Source organism: Canis aureus, chromosome 23 (assembly GCF_053574225.1).
Source record: "Canis aureus isolate CA01 chromosome 23, VMU_Caureus_v.1.0, whole genome shotgun sequence".
NCBI classification, from domain to species: domain Eukaryota; kingdom Metazoa; phylum Chordata; class Mammalia; order Carnivora; family Canidae; genus Canis; species Canis aureus.
Window position 1 is genome coordinate 199364 of NC_135633.1, and position 17296 is coordinate 216659.

The window sequence follows — 17296 nt, forward strand, 5'->3', positions numbered from 1 at the left end:
ATGTGAAGACTTTATAAATTCTCATTACTAGAATACTTTCCAAAGCCCTGAATTGTCTGACTCCTCTTAAGGTCTGCTCCAGTGCTCTCCCTCAGTGATTAAGAAGCTCTTTCAGTTTCTTGAATGCACAGAGATCTCTTTTGCTCTGTGGTTTTTCTTCATTTTATTGCTTCTATTGGAATCTCCCCTCCCCTAACCCTCCTTCCATTCTCCTGCTAATTCATCAGGTCCCCACTGTGATGCTCTTTTAGGAAGTCTCCTCTGCATATTCAGACACCTTTCTCCTCCATACAAAATATCAATATCATATTACAAATGAGGAACCTTATTTTAGAGAAATAATAAGGCCGGGAGTAAATGGTTGGCTTTAGCTTTGTCTTAGTATCAGGCTCTTTCTATGATACAAGATGCCTCTTTGATTTAGAAATGTGTCTTATTAATCATTGCCATGCATCGACGTGTTGCTACTTCATAGGCATTCATCCCTGATGTTGGATTTTCATGTAAATAACATTCAAATTGTGTATATGCACAATACAGAACATGCAGTTCTGTAGGGAGTTGAGGAGAGGGGTGCAAATGTGTGAAGTTGTGAAGAGGAGCTTTTTAAATGAGTTTTAAATGCCATTAAATTAGTTTGTGTGTATAAAGACCTTTGAGCAAAGTCTGACCCATAGTAACTCCTTAATCACTGATTTCCACTGATATACACAGTGATTTTACACTATACACACACACTACCTACACAGTATTGTACCTGCTATTCTTTTCCTATAGAAGACTGTGTGAGGCTGTCATTGCTTGTTCAGCAAATTTCACAACAGACACCCACACCCATATTAGGGACACTAAATCAGTTAACGCTTCCGACACAAAAGAAGGAACCAGTGTGCATCTCAGCACTGCCTTTGGGGTTCAGAAATACTCAGGAGAGGAATGCAGATTTGACCTGACCGAGGTGTGCAGCGGGGGCAAGTATTGTATCTGGGCTGAAGGCACTTGCCTGGGGTCTGCGACACTCACAAGACACGCTGCAGGCATTGCAGGCTTGAAGAAAGGTAGGGACATGCCTTCCTAGGCTCTGGGGCTGATGGTTTTCTCATCCACTGGTTCTAGGATCCCTGAGAGTGGAACGAGAGAGGATCAGGTCTCGTTTCAGAGCATGAGCTGGTATTCTGGGTCGGGGTGGGTCTAGTGCCCCTTTAAGTGTATGTTTGGGGGGTGGGGTTGCAGAGCATTCTTTGCTGCAGAGGACAGGGGTAAAGACAGGCTCCTAGAGGCTGATGTCGGATGAGGTTGTTTGATTCCTATATCCCTAGGCTCTTAAGAAGCCGAAAGCAATATTTTGCACTTTTCATTAGAAATTTTGTGTACTATTGAGTGGTCTTTACTCTCTGTCTCTGACATCGTTTTTATAATTGAGCATTCAGAAAGGACCTGCCACGTGCAGTGTCTGCTGGAGATGATGTCATGTGAAGGTGAGGTGTCGCATCTTACGCGGCCCTGGGGTACACTGCGGCCTGACCTAGTTCTCCAACCATTTAGGGGCACCACTCGTGAGACACCAAGCCATAGACTAAAGCTGCCTGTGAGGAAGCCCCCTGAGCAAAGAGATTTTGTAGTTTCTTGTCATCCTTGGGATCAGAAAGTAGCTTGAGGCAACTGTGCCTAATGCAGTCATTCCTCAGATGAGGTCAGTGAAACCCAGAGAAGAGAAATGACTTATCCAGGGTCACACTAGGACCAGGAACCAGATGTCTTGATTCCTAGTCCAGACCTTCTCCCTGCTCAGTTTTGACTTTCCCATCATCATCCCCAAGCAACCATCCAAGGCCAGGCCTTCTTTCGTGCTTCTATTTTATCAGTTTGATAAATAGATAGATCGATAGATAAATAGAAATTGATTCCATTTATGATCACGCCCTGAAGGCAGAAGCTCAACCGCTGAGCCACCCAGTCTTTCCATTTGTACGAATTTTCTAAACCCTAATTTAAGTTCTTGTTATAGATCTATACAGTTCCATCTTCCATCTTCTTACATCAGTTTCATTAGTGTCTCTATAAGAATTTAACTGCCTCATCTAAGTTATCTCACTTATTGGCATATAGTTATTCATAGTATTCCCTTGTAATTCTTTTTCTTTATCTGTAAGATTGGTAATCATGGGGCAGCCCAGGTGGCTCAGCAGCTTAGCATCGCCTTTAGCCCAGGGTGTGATCCTGGAGACCTGGGATCGAATCCCACATTGGGCTCCCTGCATGGAGCCTGCTTCTCCCTCTGCCTGTGTTTCTGCCTCTCTCTGTGTCTCTCATGAATAAATAAAATCTTAAAAAAAAAAAAAAGATTGGTAACATGTTGGCTTTTACATTCCTGATTTTAGTAATTTCTTCTCACAATTTTTCTTGTGATGTCTGAGTTTCCAGTTTTGTTGATCTTCTCAAGGAATCCCCCATTCCATGTAGTCATTGTGTTGTGGCTATTTGTCATTGCTGTTTGTTGTTGTTGTGTCGTGACTGCCAGATCTCTTCTGTGAAGTCTGTATTCTCTGTAATCTATACACATTAGAATTTATGCTTGATTAGTTTAATGGTCAGCTAATGATTTAACAGATAACTTTCTTTTTAAGATTTTATTTATTTATTCATGACAGATAGAGAGAGAGAGAGGGAGAGAGAGACAGAGACAGAGACAGAGACAAAGGGAGGAGCAGGCTCCATTCAGGGAGCCCGACGTGGGACCCGATCCAGGGTCTCCAGGATCACACCCCGGGCCGAAGGCAGTGCCAAACCACTGGGCCATTGGGGCTGCCCTAACAGATAACTTTTAGAGCCCACTCCCCTTAAGTCACCTACCCTTTTGTCTTAGGTCATGTATGTGTATGTTCATTGGACAACATTAATACTCCAGCAGTTAACAGCTCCGTTTCCTTTCTCTATAGCTGTTATTTCTTGCTTGCACAGAGCCCCAAGAAAAGCCATCATTGAGGAATTAGGGACTCCTCAGGTCAATCCTGAGCACACATACAACGTACACATGTGCATGGCCTTTTAGATTCCCAGGGATATAAGAATATATCAAGATATACTAAGATATACCAAGAATATTTCAAGATCCCTGCAAAAATCTCATTCCTGTGTTTTTTATTTCTTTTAACTATTTTTTTTGTAATCCAGCTTTTTCTTTACCAGAACTGTATCACTGCCACCGGAAGCTGTGAATTAAAAACAATTTCTGATGACTTCTTTTGACAAAACATTGGGGTTTGGACTTCTGTCACTGAATAAACCTTAAGTCCTAGCAAGTAAAGACAAGATATAGGAGTAGAGCTTTCCCAGATGTTTTCCCAACAGGTCAAACAGTGACAAGTCTCTAGGGACGGGGATTTTTAAGGGACTTCTAATTTTGTTCAAACCCCATCACAGGCTGTACGGTGGCTGGTGTCTACAGCTGCCATGATTCTATGGCTTCTAGTTTTCAGGGCTACCACAGAATTGGGAGAGGGTAAAAGGAACAGGACAAGTTAAAACCTGACAAAGCTCAAAGAAAAAAAAAGGGGGAGGGGGAGAATCAATGAAACCAAGAGTTCGTTCTTTGAGAAGATCAACAAAATTGACAAGCTTTTAACTAAATTATCTAAAAAGATGAGTCAAATAACTAAAATTATCAGTCAAAATGGACATTAGTCTGGATTTTATAGAAAGAATAAGAGGATTATAAGTGAGTACTCTGAATAATTGGTTCCCCACAACTTGGATAACCTGAAGGAAATGGACAAATTTCTAGAAGCACACAGCCTACCAAGACTTACTCAAGAAAAAAGAGAAGGTCTGAAGAGGCCTGCTATTAGAAGGGAGATTGAATGAATAATTAAAAACTTTGCAACAAAGAAAAACCAAGGACCAGATAGCTTCACTGGTGAAATCTACTGAACAGTTAAAGAACGATTAACACCAACCTTTATCAAACTTCTCCAAAACATTCACGAGGAGGGAACACCCCTTAAGTCATTCTCCAAGGTCAGCATTACCCTGACACCAAAACCAGATAAAGACATGAGAAGAAAAACTACAGAATATTATCCGTACATCTACCGGTACCAATATCCTTAACAAAGAACTAAAATCCAAACTTGGCAGCATATTAAAAGGATTATATACCATGACCAGGTGGGAATTATGCCTAGAATGCAAGGATGGTCCAACATATGAAAATGGATTAATTAATATGCCACATTAACAGAATGCCATAAACAGTCAAACATGATCATCTCAATTGATGCAGAAAAACATTTGACAAAATTCAACATCCTTTCCTGATAAATCATATTTAGTAAAGGTGACTCTGAGGCAGTTTCCAGCTCTGAGTACATAACCGTGCTCCAAGGAGTAAACGGGGACCATAAAACACTTTCCAAACAATCGGAACACAAACGATTCCACGTAGTTTATTCCTATGATAAAAGTCATCTTCCAAGGGGGAAATGGTTGTAATCAGAGAGGGAAATCTGAGCGCAGACTTCATCTATTTGAGGGGCCCAGCATATTCACCTCAATTCTATCTAGATTCCCCTCTCTTCAGTTCTTTCGAGCATCTTGATGACACACGGCATCCTCTCTTCCCATGTGTCTTTGTCTCTCTGTCTCACTCCGTAAAGTGTGTCTTGTTCCACTTTCCCAGTGGCCGTTGCAATAACTACATTTTGCAAAGACGTTCTAATAGCTATTATAATAAAGCAAGGGAATGTAGACGACAGGTTGTCCTGGCATTAACAGGACCTCATCTTAAATTACATTTCTTCTTGTAGCTCCTTTTCTGCTGCCATGGCAACCATACAAGGACCAGAAGGGACCACACCAGGCACTGGCTCTGGTGTGTACCAGCCAGAGCAGTCTGCTATTCTACGATCACATCTGCATAAAGGGATATCAGAGAAGTTCTTGAAGGGGGAACCTAAAGCCCTTGGGGTAAGTGCGTTGCAGATCTGGAAGCAGACCAGTTGTGTTGTAAACTCATAGCTGATCAGTTTTGATGACAAATACTCAGTCCCATTAGCTTCAAGATAACATCAGCAAGCCCTAAGCATAATGGTATTTGATGTTCAGGCCCTATAACTAAAGAGTGATGCAATATTCTATTACATCCTGCTTCTGATCTCATCGTATTTAAAAAACTGTGACTTTGGGTCTATTCTGGGGTTGTGGGTGGTCCATGATAACTTTAATGTCAGCAGGGAAGAGCAACAAAAAATAAGGCCACATGCACACTAGCTGGTGTCCTCCCAACAGATCCTCCTCATATCTGATGCTCCAAGTGTTACTATCTCTGGGAAATCTCCTTAGCCTACTCCTCAGAGGATGAAAAGTCTTATTCTCTGTGCATTTCCTTCTGGCGTATCAAGAGGGTGAGCCTAAAAGAAATGGACAGTTTAAAGAAAGACAGATTAGTGCAAGTGGAAGGAGAGTGACTACAGAGGTTGATCTCTTCATCCATCCATCTTTTGATGGACACCAAGGCTCCTTCCACAGTTTGGCTATTGTGGACATTGCTGCTCTAGCCCAAGCTTTAAACCAATGGGACAAAATCATTATGACCCTTTGTATCCTTTTGTTTCCATGGGATAATTATACCCCAATGCTTCTATTTTTAGACCCCTGTACTTACTCATGTCCTCAGGGCCCAGATGTCAAGAAAAGATCATAGTGTTCTTTATCTTCTCCTGTACACATGCTCCTTCCTTCACATTATTTTTCCTTGCTAGAATATTTCCTAATTTCTGGATCATTTCTCTCTGAGCGTGTGCAAAGGAGAGCAAGAGCTACAGTAGGAGTAGCGTCACAGGGGTCAGTAAAGCACCTGTGGGTAGGTCCTGGTGCACTCTTTTTACCTTGAAAATGACTGGGTCGATAGAAATAGATATCCCAGGAGACAATTTTAGTACGTTAATGTATCCATACTCCTTTATATGAAAGAAAGGTAACAGGAAAATATCGAGGCCATCAAACTATTTCAAAAGATGCAGAAGAGGGGTAACTTAGTGATTGGAAAGGGGGTGAGATATAATCAGATTTACTTTCTTCGTCATTTCTAGGTTGTGCAGATCCTGATTGCCCTGATGGTCCTCAGCTTCACAATAGTACACCTGAGTATCACATTGCCGTTCAAAGAAAGCAGTCTTTTGGCAGAGCATGACTTGTTCAGAATAGTGGGGTCACTGATGGTGAGTAGAATAGCTCCTGATATAGGTGGAGACAACCTAACGTAGTTGTTAATATCCTGAGCTTTGGAATCATACCCCAACTCTATTTTATAGTTCTATAACTTTGAGAAAGATATTTAATCTCCTTTTGACCTAACCGTATCACATTTAAAGTAGGAGTAATAAGACTCCTAGAACACTGGGATGATTAAATATTTAGTATGTATCAGGATATATTACGGTTGTATGTAGCAAAAGACCCAAACCAGAATGGATTAAACATTGAAAGCATTATTATTTCACAGCAAGAAACCCAAGGGCTAGTCATTTCCAGCGTTGGTTCAGGAGTGCAAGGACCTCATTGCTGATGACTAGCATATCACACCCGATTTCTCTCATCGTTCACCAATGTTTTGTGCACATAGATCCTTTATATTCCCAAACCAACTCTGGGCAAAGGTAATGGATTTGCCTTTGTTGGCTTGGACTAACTGGGACTCAGTTCTCAAGTAGGCTGGGAAGGCTTCACTGAAGCTCATGAACAAAATGAGTTCATTAACAAGAAAGCATAGGAGACATGGCTGGTATGCAGGCAATTTATAGTCAGCTATCAAATCCTAGCAAATGGAGCTGCTATTGGATTGCTTTTATTTCAGAAATTTAAGAACAATTGAGTGAAATTTTAAGAAGTAAAAAGTTTTCCCTCCACATAACATGCAAGAGAGTTTCTCTGCAAATTAAGAGTGCTAACAGGATACAGCTCTCAAGCGACAAGAGGAAAATAAATGTATACACTGGTTTTATGTTAGAAGATTGTAGTGTTGAAGTGTTTCCATTTATCTACAAAGTTGAGGATGTGAACGTGTAGAGTTTTATTATAGACTTGGCTTTTTGCTCCCCCTGCCTGCTTACAGAAGTGCAAGATTTGAAGAGAAGCATTTGCAGTGCTACTTCTGTGCCGCTGTACAATGCTTTACACGTCTGATGAGACTAATGTCAATAATGACTTTTGTTCAGTGCTTACCGTATTCTGAGCACTCTTCTAAATGCTTTGTATATTCAATCCCATTTATGCAAGCATCACAGACTTCTGAAAAAGGCTTTACCTTTGCCCTCATTTTGTGAATGAAGAAACCGGGTCTTGGAGAAATTAAGTGATTTGCCCAAGATCACCCAATTATTTGGTACGGGAATCAGGGCTCAAACAGGGTCGTTCTGATTTCAATCTTGCAGACATTAGCCACTCTCATTTTCTGCTTCCCCTTTAATTTCCATTTCAAGACCACTTTGGAAACCACTTCTCCTAATTTATGTCCTTCCTCTCCACATGTTCAGTAGATTTCCAGGCACTGCAGGAGCTATGTGTGCCAACTGAGCTATCACTCAGACCGTTGTAGTAATCCCACTAGATGAGCTTTTGCTTAGTTTGTGGAACATTTTTGCTGCTACCTTCCATCATTCTTCCAACCTTGTTTCCAAACCTCACTTGTGATGTGCTTCCCTTTACTCTCTTACATAGCACAACAACCAATACCAAGAACTAATTACAAATATCTCTTACTTTTGGTGATTTAGTCTCCAGTGCAGCTAGACACCTTTCACCAGGATGAACACTAGACAATTATTCCCACATGAGTCTATCTGCTCAAGGTTTCGTTTGTAGACTTTGGAACATTGTAAAGTTTTACTCCTCTCCATTACTTGTAGTCCCTGTTAATTTTTTTTTTCTCTCAGAAACTTTATACATTTTTTGCTATGATGAGTGAAGTCCTCTTATTAAATCCTGTCTTTAAACACTCAAATACAGGGGCACCTGGGTGGCTCAGTCAGCTAGATGTCTGACTCTTGGTTTCAGCTCAGGTCATGGTCTCAGTGTCATGAGATTGAGTCTCGCATTGGGATCCCCATTCCTCGTGGAGTCTCCTTGAGATTCTCTCTCTCCCTCTCCACCCCTTCCCCAACTTGTGTGCTCTCTTTCTCAAATAATTAAACAAATCTTTACCAAAAAATCCCCACCCACATACAAATATATATGTTTTTAAATATAATTTATGAATATAATGTTCTTCCTATGTGTCTTACCAAATTTTCTTAGAGTTACACTAGCCTTTAATTCATATTCTTGGAGATCTGCAGCAGAACATATTTGAATAGCAGTAATGTAACCATTTTCCTCAAATATATTTCTTATATAGTTATTTTGGTTGATATATTAAGAAGAGTAATTAACACATGTTCATCTACATATTTCTCTTGACTTTGACTTTAAAGAGATGGCCCTAGTGTTTCCTCCTTAAATATGATAAAACTGAGACAAGTATTCCATCATATTACCATATTATGGAAAATGGAACTCTTCATCTTTTATCAATCGTGTTGAAGTCACTAATAATGTTGAATTCTATGTCTTAACATTGTAAACATAAATAACAATTAGTATGTGAATTTTCTCCTTAAATCTGTGTTTATAAATTGTAATAATACTCAATGGTAAGAAACCTGCACATTTGAAGGAATACGTCACATTGTCATGATTCATTTCATATAATATGATGGATGATTCTCCCTGCTATTTCTTTTTCCAGAAGTGACTAAGTTTAACTTTACCATCTCCATGTCTTGGTCTTTAGAAATGGTTTGAAGAAACGTACCAAGCTGTTTCCTTCCATCAGTCTTTGTCTGATATTAAGATACAATTTTTGAAACTCTTAAAATCAAATTTGGAAAGCAAACCCAGAAATTCAAACATCAAATAGTTTAAGGCAGGGGGTCCAATTGCTTGATTCCACCTGTTTTAGCTCAATGGACAGTAATTACCCGACTGATGGAGTCAAATGGAATAGTATATTATAATTTTTAAAAAATAATCAGCATCGAATATGGAATTTGAAACATTCTTTGCTACTATTTCGTTTATAGCCTTTTTCTAAAGACTTTATTTATTTATTTGAGAGAGAAAGAGTGAGCGAAAGAGAGCACAAGCAGGGAGGAGAGGCAGAGGGAGAGGGAGAAGCAGACGCCCCGCTGGGCAAGGAGCCTAATGTGGGGCTGGATCTCAGGGCCCTGGGATCATGACCTGAGCTGAAGGCAGACACATAACCGACTGAGCACCCCAGGGATCCCTGTGTATAACTTTTAATAGTCACTTTAAATAAAAACGATGTGTAGTTTCTTTTCTGCTATAAACTCGTAAATTTTGGTAGCATATTAGGGTTCCTTCAGGTCAGGAATTTAGAAGCTTTCCTTTATTTCAAGGCCCTCAAACAGTTTAAATGACATTGCACTTATGTTTTCGAAAGGCTTGATGAATTCCCTTCTGAATCCATCTCATAGAATTTCTCTGTTGTTTCTGGGAAAAGAGGAGAGTTATTTATAATCTTTTGTGTTTCTCCAATATAACTGGTCTGTTTTGCGTACTTATCACAGGTAGGGATAAGTTTCAGGAGGTCTTGGCTTCAAATATTTGTTTAAAGTTTTTTTGCCTGCATTTTTTTCTCTTGTTACTAGTTTATTACTTCAGGGTCCTTGTCAGTTGCAGCCGGCAATAGAACTACGAAAGGTCTGGTGAGTCACGTTTCCTTTCTTTATCTATCAGTTGCTTATTTTGGTCCCAAAAGAAGAAGGACTAACCAAGTATGTACTCTACAAGAGGAGAAAATAGATTGTTTTTTGAAACTCGGGAGAGATGGTAAGTTTTGCACAGTTGCATTGGTCTTTCAGAAATTGTCCTAAAAACCTGGCTAGTCAGAAAACTACTCATATGACATAGAATAGTTTGAGGAAGTGGTTGCTGAGTCTTTCTGAAAATACAGAGAATTCCTGAAAGGGAATGTCAGATGGGCCAGCAGACCTTGCAGCTTGAGATCCAGGCCATGACAGTGGCACCGAGTGCTGGTGTGGCATGATATTTATTGACCTATTGATTAAAATGTATCTTCTAACTGTATTTGGAAAGGATTTTCATTTAGTTTGCAATCGAGAGGAATTCACAATAAGGCTATTCAATAAGGAAATGCGAATTTAAAACCTAACTTTCATGCCAATGTCTTTCGCAAAGCCCAAAAAGACAAAGGCCCAGATTTCATCAACTATTTTTGCTGGCAAACGACCATAATTGAGGTTTTTTTGCTCAAAGGATAGAGATCAGCCCGGAGCACGATCTCCATGGGTTTTCCAAATCTGACCTCAAGTGTCTCTCTAGCATCCGGTCCGGGTAGAACCACTAAAATCTCCCTTATGCTACAGCCACACTAAACGTCTCATGGTTTCTTGGATAATTTTAGTTCTTAGAATAAGCCTCCAAGGGAAGAGAATGCAAAAAAAGGGAATACAGAGCAGAGGGAGGTCACCCACCAAAAGCATGGAGGCGTGCGAGACAAGAAACATGGAGAAACTAGTGTGTGGTCAGGCACCCGAAGCAGAGCACGGAGGAGCTAGGCAAGGAGCTGGGTGTGGACATCTCTAGCCAACATGGAAAAAAGAGTTTCTCCTCTTGTGCTGGTGTCATCGGAAGGATACAAGCTTGAAAACCACAGGGTCATATTGCGGTCTGTGCAGGAAACTAGCTGGAAGAGCTGTGAGAGGAGAGACAAGTGAGGGGACAGTAGAGAACTCAAGATAGAACAGCAGGGCTGTGGGGGTAGAAGCTGTGGGTGTGAAGTACTTGATGGGGACACCCTTGTGGATGCCACTGGATTGTTGAATTGATTTTCCTTCCTTCCCAGATCAGAAGCAGCCTGGGAGTAAACATCGCCAGCTCTATCTTGGCCGTAATAGGGGTCTTTTACAATGTAATCCATTTGGATAATTTTAAATATAATTTCTTTGCGTGCCGCCAAAACACAAAAACAGGAGCCTGCCTCACATTCCTGGTTATTTTAATGGTGAGTGCCTCCTCATCTCCCGGGATACTGGGACGGAAGCAAGTCATGGGAGCCCTGGCTCTGGCAGATGTAACACTCCGTAGTTCCTGACTGGTGAATAAATCACTTTGAAACTGAAAATGATTGCAAAAAAAGGGCAATCTTTCTTTAAGAGCTGGGCCCGCATCTCCTCTTTCTCTTTGTTTCTCCGGATGCGATGAGGGAAAGTGAGAAGAAAGCTCATAGTCATGGAACACCTACTCTCGCTGGTCAGTGCACTAAGCATATTGCCGATTTGTTTTCCTGTTTAATTTCAAAGCACCAACTCCGTTATCCACCCTAAAGGGGGAACCCGATGTCAGTCCCTCTGCATCCCCAGGGCTCCCCGATGGAGTCTCCTGGTTTTCGAATAATAGTAAAGCTGTTTTGAACATTGTCCAACAAGTGGCAAATCAGCCATTATCCCTCTGCACATCTCTGGATGTTCTCGCAAGATCGAGCACCTCCCGGCCTCAACGTCCAACTCTTAGCAAATTCTCAGTTCCCAGCCTGTATCTCACTACTGCTCTGCAGTACTTGCCCTCATGTAGATGTTCTGCTAATGGCTTATTGCTCCAACTTGCTACTTAAGCCGGACACTGTAGGTCCTGGAGCTGTAGGCCTCTGCATAAGGGAAGGGAGCGAGTGTTCCCGTGGCACAGACCTGGCCAAATGAAAATGAATCTTTGTTACTAAAAGGCTATACACACTGTCTATTAGCCATTCTCAGCACAAGTTCCCTGTTCTCTGTCGTCCATGCGAGCTCCCTTCTGGCCTCTCTGCGTGCTGCTCAGGTAGTTCTGTCTCACCGCCCCTCGTCTTCACCCCGACCTGGAATCTTAGCATTCTTCTAGGCTCATTCTGGCTCTTCTTCGTCCCAGGCTAATCCCAGACGAGTCCTGCGTGCTGCCTAGTCACAACAAAATAACCCCTTGACTGTCTGCTAAACGAATGCGTACTCCCCCTTGAGGTCTCTAACGGTGCTTAGAGTAGGCAAGCTTATTTCTTGCCGCTTACTCAGAATAAGAGAGTTTCTTCAGAGAACTTGGATTTCCCGCCCGCACGGTCACGCAGTTAGGAACTGGGGAACAGGATGAGATTTCTGAGCATTCCTGATTCCAGCGCTCCCGTTCATGCTCGTACTTAAAACCGTTCTCGTGGTTTGTCCTCCTCTCTGCTTCTCCCCCACTCACTGTCCCTCCTTTCCCTTTTAACCCCTTTCACTATTTCTGACATTCCACGTGTGAGTGAGACCACTTGATGGTTGCCCTTCTCCGACTGACTTATTATCTCACTCAGCACAATTCCCTCCAGTTCCATCCACGTTGAAGCAAATGGTGGGTGTCCGTCCTTTCTGATGGCTGAGGAACGTGGAACATTCCACTGCACAGATCACAGCTTCTCCATCCGTTCCTCTGTCGGAGGACATCTTGGAGGAGCCAGTTTTTTCTGACCTCCGGCCAGTGCTTCTCCTTTAGCCTTGTAATCAGACGGGCAGTGTTTTCATCTTGTCATCTCTAGTCCTCACGTATCCCTGTTATAAATCTGTCCCCAGGGCCTGGATGTTACAGTGATCCTGCTAAACGTCCTTGAGTTCTGCATCGCTGTGTCCCTCTCTTCCTTTGGGTGCAAAGTAACCTGTTGCCATACTGACGAGGTGGGTACTGGGCTTGTCTTTAGATTTCCCTGGCCCTACGTTCCAAGGACCCAGAGGCTTAAACAACACCCATCTATGACTTCCCAGTTTCCATGGGTGAGGAGCGTGGGCACAGCCCCACTGGTTCCTCCGCTCAGGGTCTGATAAGGCAGGGGCTGCGGACTCAGCTGAGGCCTCTGATCCTCTTCCTTTTCTTTTTTTAATAAATTTATTTTTTATTGGTGTTCAATTTGCCAACATACAGAATAACACCCAGTGCTCATCCTGTCAAGTGCCCCCCTCAGTGCCCATCACTCAGTCACTCCCATCCCCCGCCCTTCTCCCCTTCCAACCCCCCTCTGATCCTCTTCCATGCGAATGTGTGGAATGAGTTTCCTTTTTTTTTTTTTAATTTTTCAATCCTGTTTATTTTATTTTTATTTTTTTTAAATAATAAATTTATTTTTTATTGGTGTTCAATTTGCCGACATACAGAATGGGTTTCCTTTCAGCTGAGCAACTCACGACAACTGCCTTCTACTTTTGAGGCCGCAAGAGAGTGTAAACCCCCGATGCTTTAAGATTCCTTTCAATACTTCATGTCATTAGGTCAAGCCTGCCCAGAATAACGCCCTTTTTAAAATAAGGTATGATTGATGTACAGAGTTATGTTAGTTCAGGTGTACAGCTTAGGGATGTGACGATTCTGTTCAGTTCCCAGTGCTCATGGCAGTAAGTGCTCCTGTCACCAGGCAAGGCTATTACAGTATAATGGACATACTCCCTACACCGTACTCCTCGTCTTCACAACTGCTTTATTTTATAACTGAAAGTTTCTACCTCTTAAGCCCCTTCATCTATTTTGCCCTTTCCCCCACCCACCTCCTCTCTGTCAACCACCAGTTTGTTCTCCATTTAAAAATCTCTTTGTTTTGTTTTTTAGATTCCAACTGTATGAAATTGTATGGAATCTGTCAGTCCCTGCCTTACTTCACTTAGCATATTAACTTCTAAGTCCATTCATCTTGTCAGAAATGACAAGATCGCATTCTATTTTATGGCTGAGTATTTTTCCAGCATATATTAAAAAATATATCCAATATCATATACCTGCCCATCTCGTTCATCCGTTCATTATCGATGGATACTAGGGTTACTTCCGTATCCTGGCTATTGTAAATGCTGCTGTAATAAACATAGAGGCACATATATCTGGATCATCTGGTATTTCTATTTTTAATTTCTTGTGGAACCTCCATACTGTTTCCTACACTGACTGCACCAATCTACTTTCCCCTCAGAGGAGCAGGAAAGGAAGCTCCACATCCTCGCCAGCACTTATTTCCTGTCTTTATGATACTGGACATTTTCACAGGTTTATTAGGTGATACCTCTTTGTGGTTCTGATTTGCGTTTCCCCGATGATTAGGGATGTTAAACATCTTTTCCTATTGCCCGTCTGTGTGTCTTCTTTGGAAAAAGATTTACAGAATCATGTCCTTTTTGATAAACTCAAAGTCAACTGCTCAGGAACCTGCTCACAGGTGGCATCCCATCATATACAAGCAGGGGTCCCACCCATACTCAAGCAGGGGGAATCACACAGGGGCATCATCATAGCATCCTGCCTACCACAACCAATAGAGACAAACTAATTTTCTCCATCCTTAGTCCCCCAGAGGGCCCCTTCTCTTAGCCCGGGTCAGAGAATTCTTCCCAATGGAGACGTCCCTGAGAGCGCCAGGTTTTGCTGCATTATCTCATCATAGCAACCTTCCCTGGACTCACTGAAAAGTCACTGTTTCAAACGTCTTGGCCTGTGCGTGCACACCTGCCCACCTCTTACCCAGAGATCTGCAGAAGATCCTCCTGGTCACTGAAAGAACATCACCCAGAGAGGGAGGATAGGCAAATGGGAGGAGAGAAGAGACCGGGAGCCAGTAGGCGGAACAGGACAAGGATATTTTCCGAGAATTGAATGAAAAGGCCAAGAGTCGCTCGTTACTTTTATCATCCAAAGGCAAATCATAAAATAGTAATAGTTTGTTGAGATTATTTTCTTCTCTTGCTCCTCTCCACCATTCTGTACCTCTTTACCTTCTTTTGAGGCTTCCACGCTGCACCACACCTCCTGCTCCCCAGAAGAGAGATGGACTAACTCTCTTTGTGGAATTCCGCATTGTAAGAGCCTCGAAGTCAGAGTTTTCAGCAATTCCTAATGACCTTGTAATTTCATTAAGTGAAGCATTGCATTTGCATTGACCAAAACATCTCCCCAACGAGGCAAATTCTTTAGTAACCTTCCTATCATAATGTCTAGGCCTGCTTTCCCTTCTGCTCCTGGAGTTACAGAGGTGGGAAAGGCTGTTCCCACAAATCTCTTGGTGTGAATCCAGAAGGGCAATGTCTTTGAGGCATTAATGCTGAAGTTTCTTCTCTTCCTGGTTCTATTTACCACCGCACCCCCCCCCCCCACACACACACACACACTGCATTTCACACTGAGTCTGTGGAAGAAAGACCAGCATTTTTCTTAGTTTGCTGGTGGGTTCCTGCCTTTCTGGGTCAATGTGGTTTTGAAATGGTTGGGTCTTGGTCAAATCATGATCTGGGTATGTTGTTGCCATCAGTGTAAACAACCTGATTTGGAAAAAGAGCTCTAGATTTTCCATTACCCCTTGCTTTCCAACTCGCGGGGCACCGTCATTCACATGTAAGATCAGTCCACTCACAGGGTCACAGCAACAGCCAGCAGCACCTCATGCCAAGAGCTATCACTGCATGTTTTTCCAAGATCCATTCTGAGCTCCAGAATGCCAGAGAAACCCCACCAAGTTGACTGGAGACCCAATTCAGAGAAGAAAAACCAGACTCTGATAGTAATGCCACTGTGTGGACAGGAAAGGGAAGCCCTGAGGTGTTTTGATCGACTCACCTATGACATTCTGATTGATTTCACAGATTGTGTGGATTATGCCATCAAATCCTCATGTGGCAGAAACAGCAGCTCCTGCACCATTTGCAGCAGGTTTGATGCCACCAACAGACTGACAACCAAATGTTCCAGAAAATCCATCCTGAGAATTGTGCAAGAACCTCATTTGGGAAAATACCAGAATCCAACTCTGCTTTCTACATATATAAAAATAAGTGTGTACACACACACAGAGACAGACACACACACACACATAAAATTCAGAATCACATTTTCACTTTCCCCTGAGAACTCAACAACTCACTTTACTGGCTCTTTATCAACAGTAGCAGAAATTAAGTGATTAAATCATGCATTTAATGAGTCAATGGTGCTTGTAAGTTTTTATCCATTGGGGTGCCTGGTGGCTCAGTCAGTTAAGCATCTGTCTCTTGATTTTGGCTCAGGTCATCATCTTGGGGTGGTGAGATCAAGTCCTGCATTGGGTTCTATGGTGAACATAGAGCCTACTTGAGATCCTCTCTCTCCCTCTCCCTCCACCCCTTCCCGCTCATGCTCTTTCTCTCTAATAAAAAAATAAAAGTCTTTATCCATCTTCAGAACTCTATATTAGGACATTAAATTGGTAAATTAGATTCAGCAGCAGAAGGTTAAAAGGATATTGCTGAAATGAGGGCTCCCTAAAGATGACATTTTTCTCCTTCCCTGGCCAATACCCCGACTCTTGACTTTCTTCTCTCACCTGTGGGAATGCAAGGTTTTTTTTTACCTTCAGAATATTGAGATGCATAGCTTTCTCCTCTCCTTCCTTTTCCTGTTTTTCCTCTCCCATAGAAAATACCTTCTAATACACATTCGGTCCTTTGAAGCACACAGACCATGATTTGAATATAAGTAAACGTAGAGTAAAAATCATTTCGTGGATCAGATTTCATTTATGTTTTCTATCTCTCTTCACCTTTCTCTCCTCCCTCCTTCCCTACTTTCTCTCTTTCAATCTCTTTCTCCCTCTCCTTCTGCCCCCCCGAATTCTCTCTCTTTTATAGGACAGAATTATTATCTTAATCAAATCTATATCTCGTGCCATATATGTGATTGTGCAATACATGCTATTTCCTCAATGCTCATTAAATACAATTTATGTATATAGAGCAAAAATAAATTCAATGAAATTAGAAACAATAAGTTCATGTACTGCCTAGTTCCTAGTCATATCTGATATGATGGAAAGAGACTAAGCGGTGTAAGTGGTGATATCAGGAAATACAGAGTGGTGATAAACTAGGGGGGGTTTGTTAATCAGACAACACTGGGTTTCATCTCTAAAATTCCATAACTCCCATTTGCCATGAACATGCCACCAAATGCCTCTGTGCTTCCTATTTCTGTTCAGTAAAACAGAAAAAATATCACATGGCTTGTGATAATATTGGTAGAGTAACTACTACTCTGGCTGGCAGAGGCTGAGCCATAAAGTCTTAATATACACTGACACGAATATACATGTGCATGTGTATTATTGGCATATATATCCATTCATTGCTGTTTTATTAAACACATATTTATGGGGGCACCTGGGTGGCTCAGAAGTTGAACAACTGCCTTTGGCTCAGGTTGTGATCCTGGG

At 41.9% G+C, this 17296-nt stretch overlaps 1 protein-coding gene across 2 annotated transcripts; it reads left to right on the plus strand.

Annotated features, from left to right (window-relative positions):
* Positions 1-870: 870 nt before the first annotated feature.
* On the plus strand, positions 871-16037 carry MS4A4A (membrane spanning 4-domains A4A). Of its 2 annotated transcripts, none has more exons than XM_077867639.1 (7): positions 871-1058; positions 4806-4965; positions 6090-6218; positions 9705-9761; positions 10922-11080; positions 12654-12755; positions 15696-16037. In XM_077867639.1, the coding sequence occupies exons 2-7, from the start codon at positions 4822-4824 to the stop codon at positions 15783-15785; spliced, it is 681 nt and encodes a 226-aa protein (XP_077723765.1). In that variant the 5' UTR covers positions 871-1058; positions 4806-4821; the 3' UTR covers positions 15786-16037. The 2 variants fall into 2 exon arrangements, with proteins under 2 accessions (XP_077723765.1, XP_077723767.1); XM_077867641.1 differs by having other exon boundaries at positions 871-958.
* Positions 16038-17296: the final 1259 nt, after the last annotated feature.

Excerpts from the sequence above, each read along its gene's own strand:
- MS4A4A (XM_077867639.1), top strand. The coding sequence starts at position 4,822 with ATGGCAACCATACAAGGACCAGAAGGGACCACACCAGGCACTGGCTCT. Across the intron at positions 6,219-9,704 it reads GAATAGTGGGGTCACTGATG|TTTATTACTTCAGGGTCCTT; the intron begins GTGAGTAGAATA and ends TCTTGTTACTAG. Across the intron at positions 9,762-10,921 it reads ATAGAACTACGAAAGGTCTG|ATCAGAAGCAGCCTGGGAGT; the intron begins GTGAGTCACGTT and ends CTTCCTTCCCAG.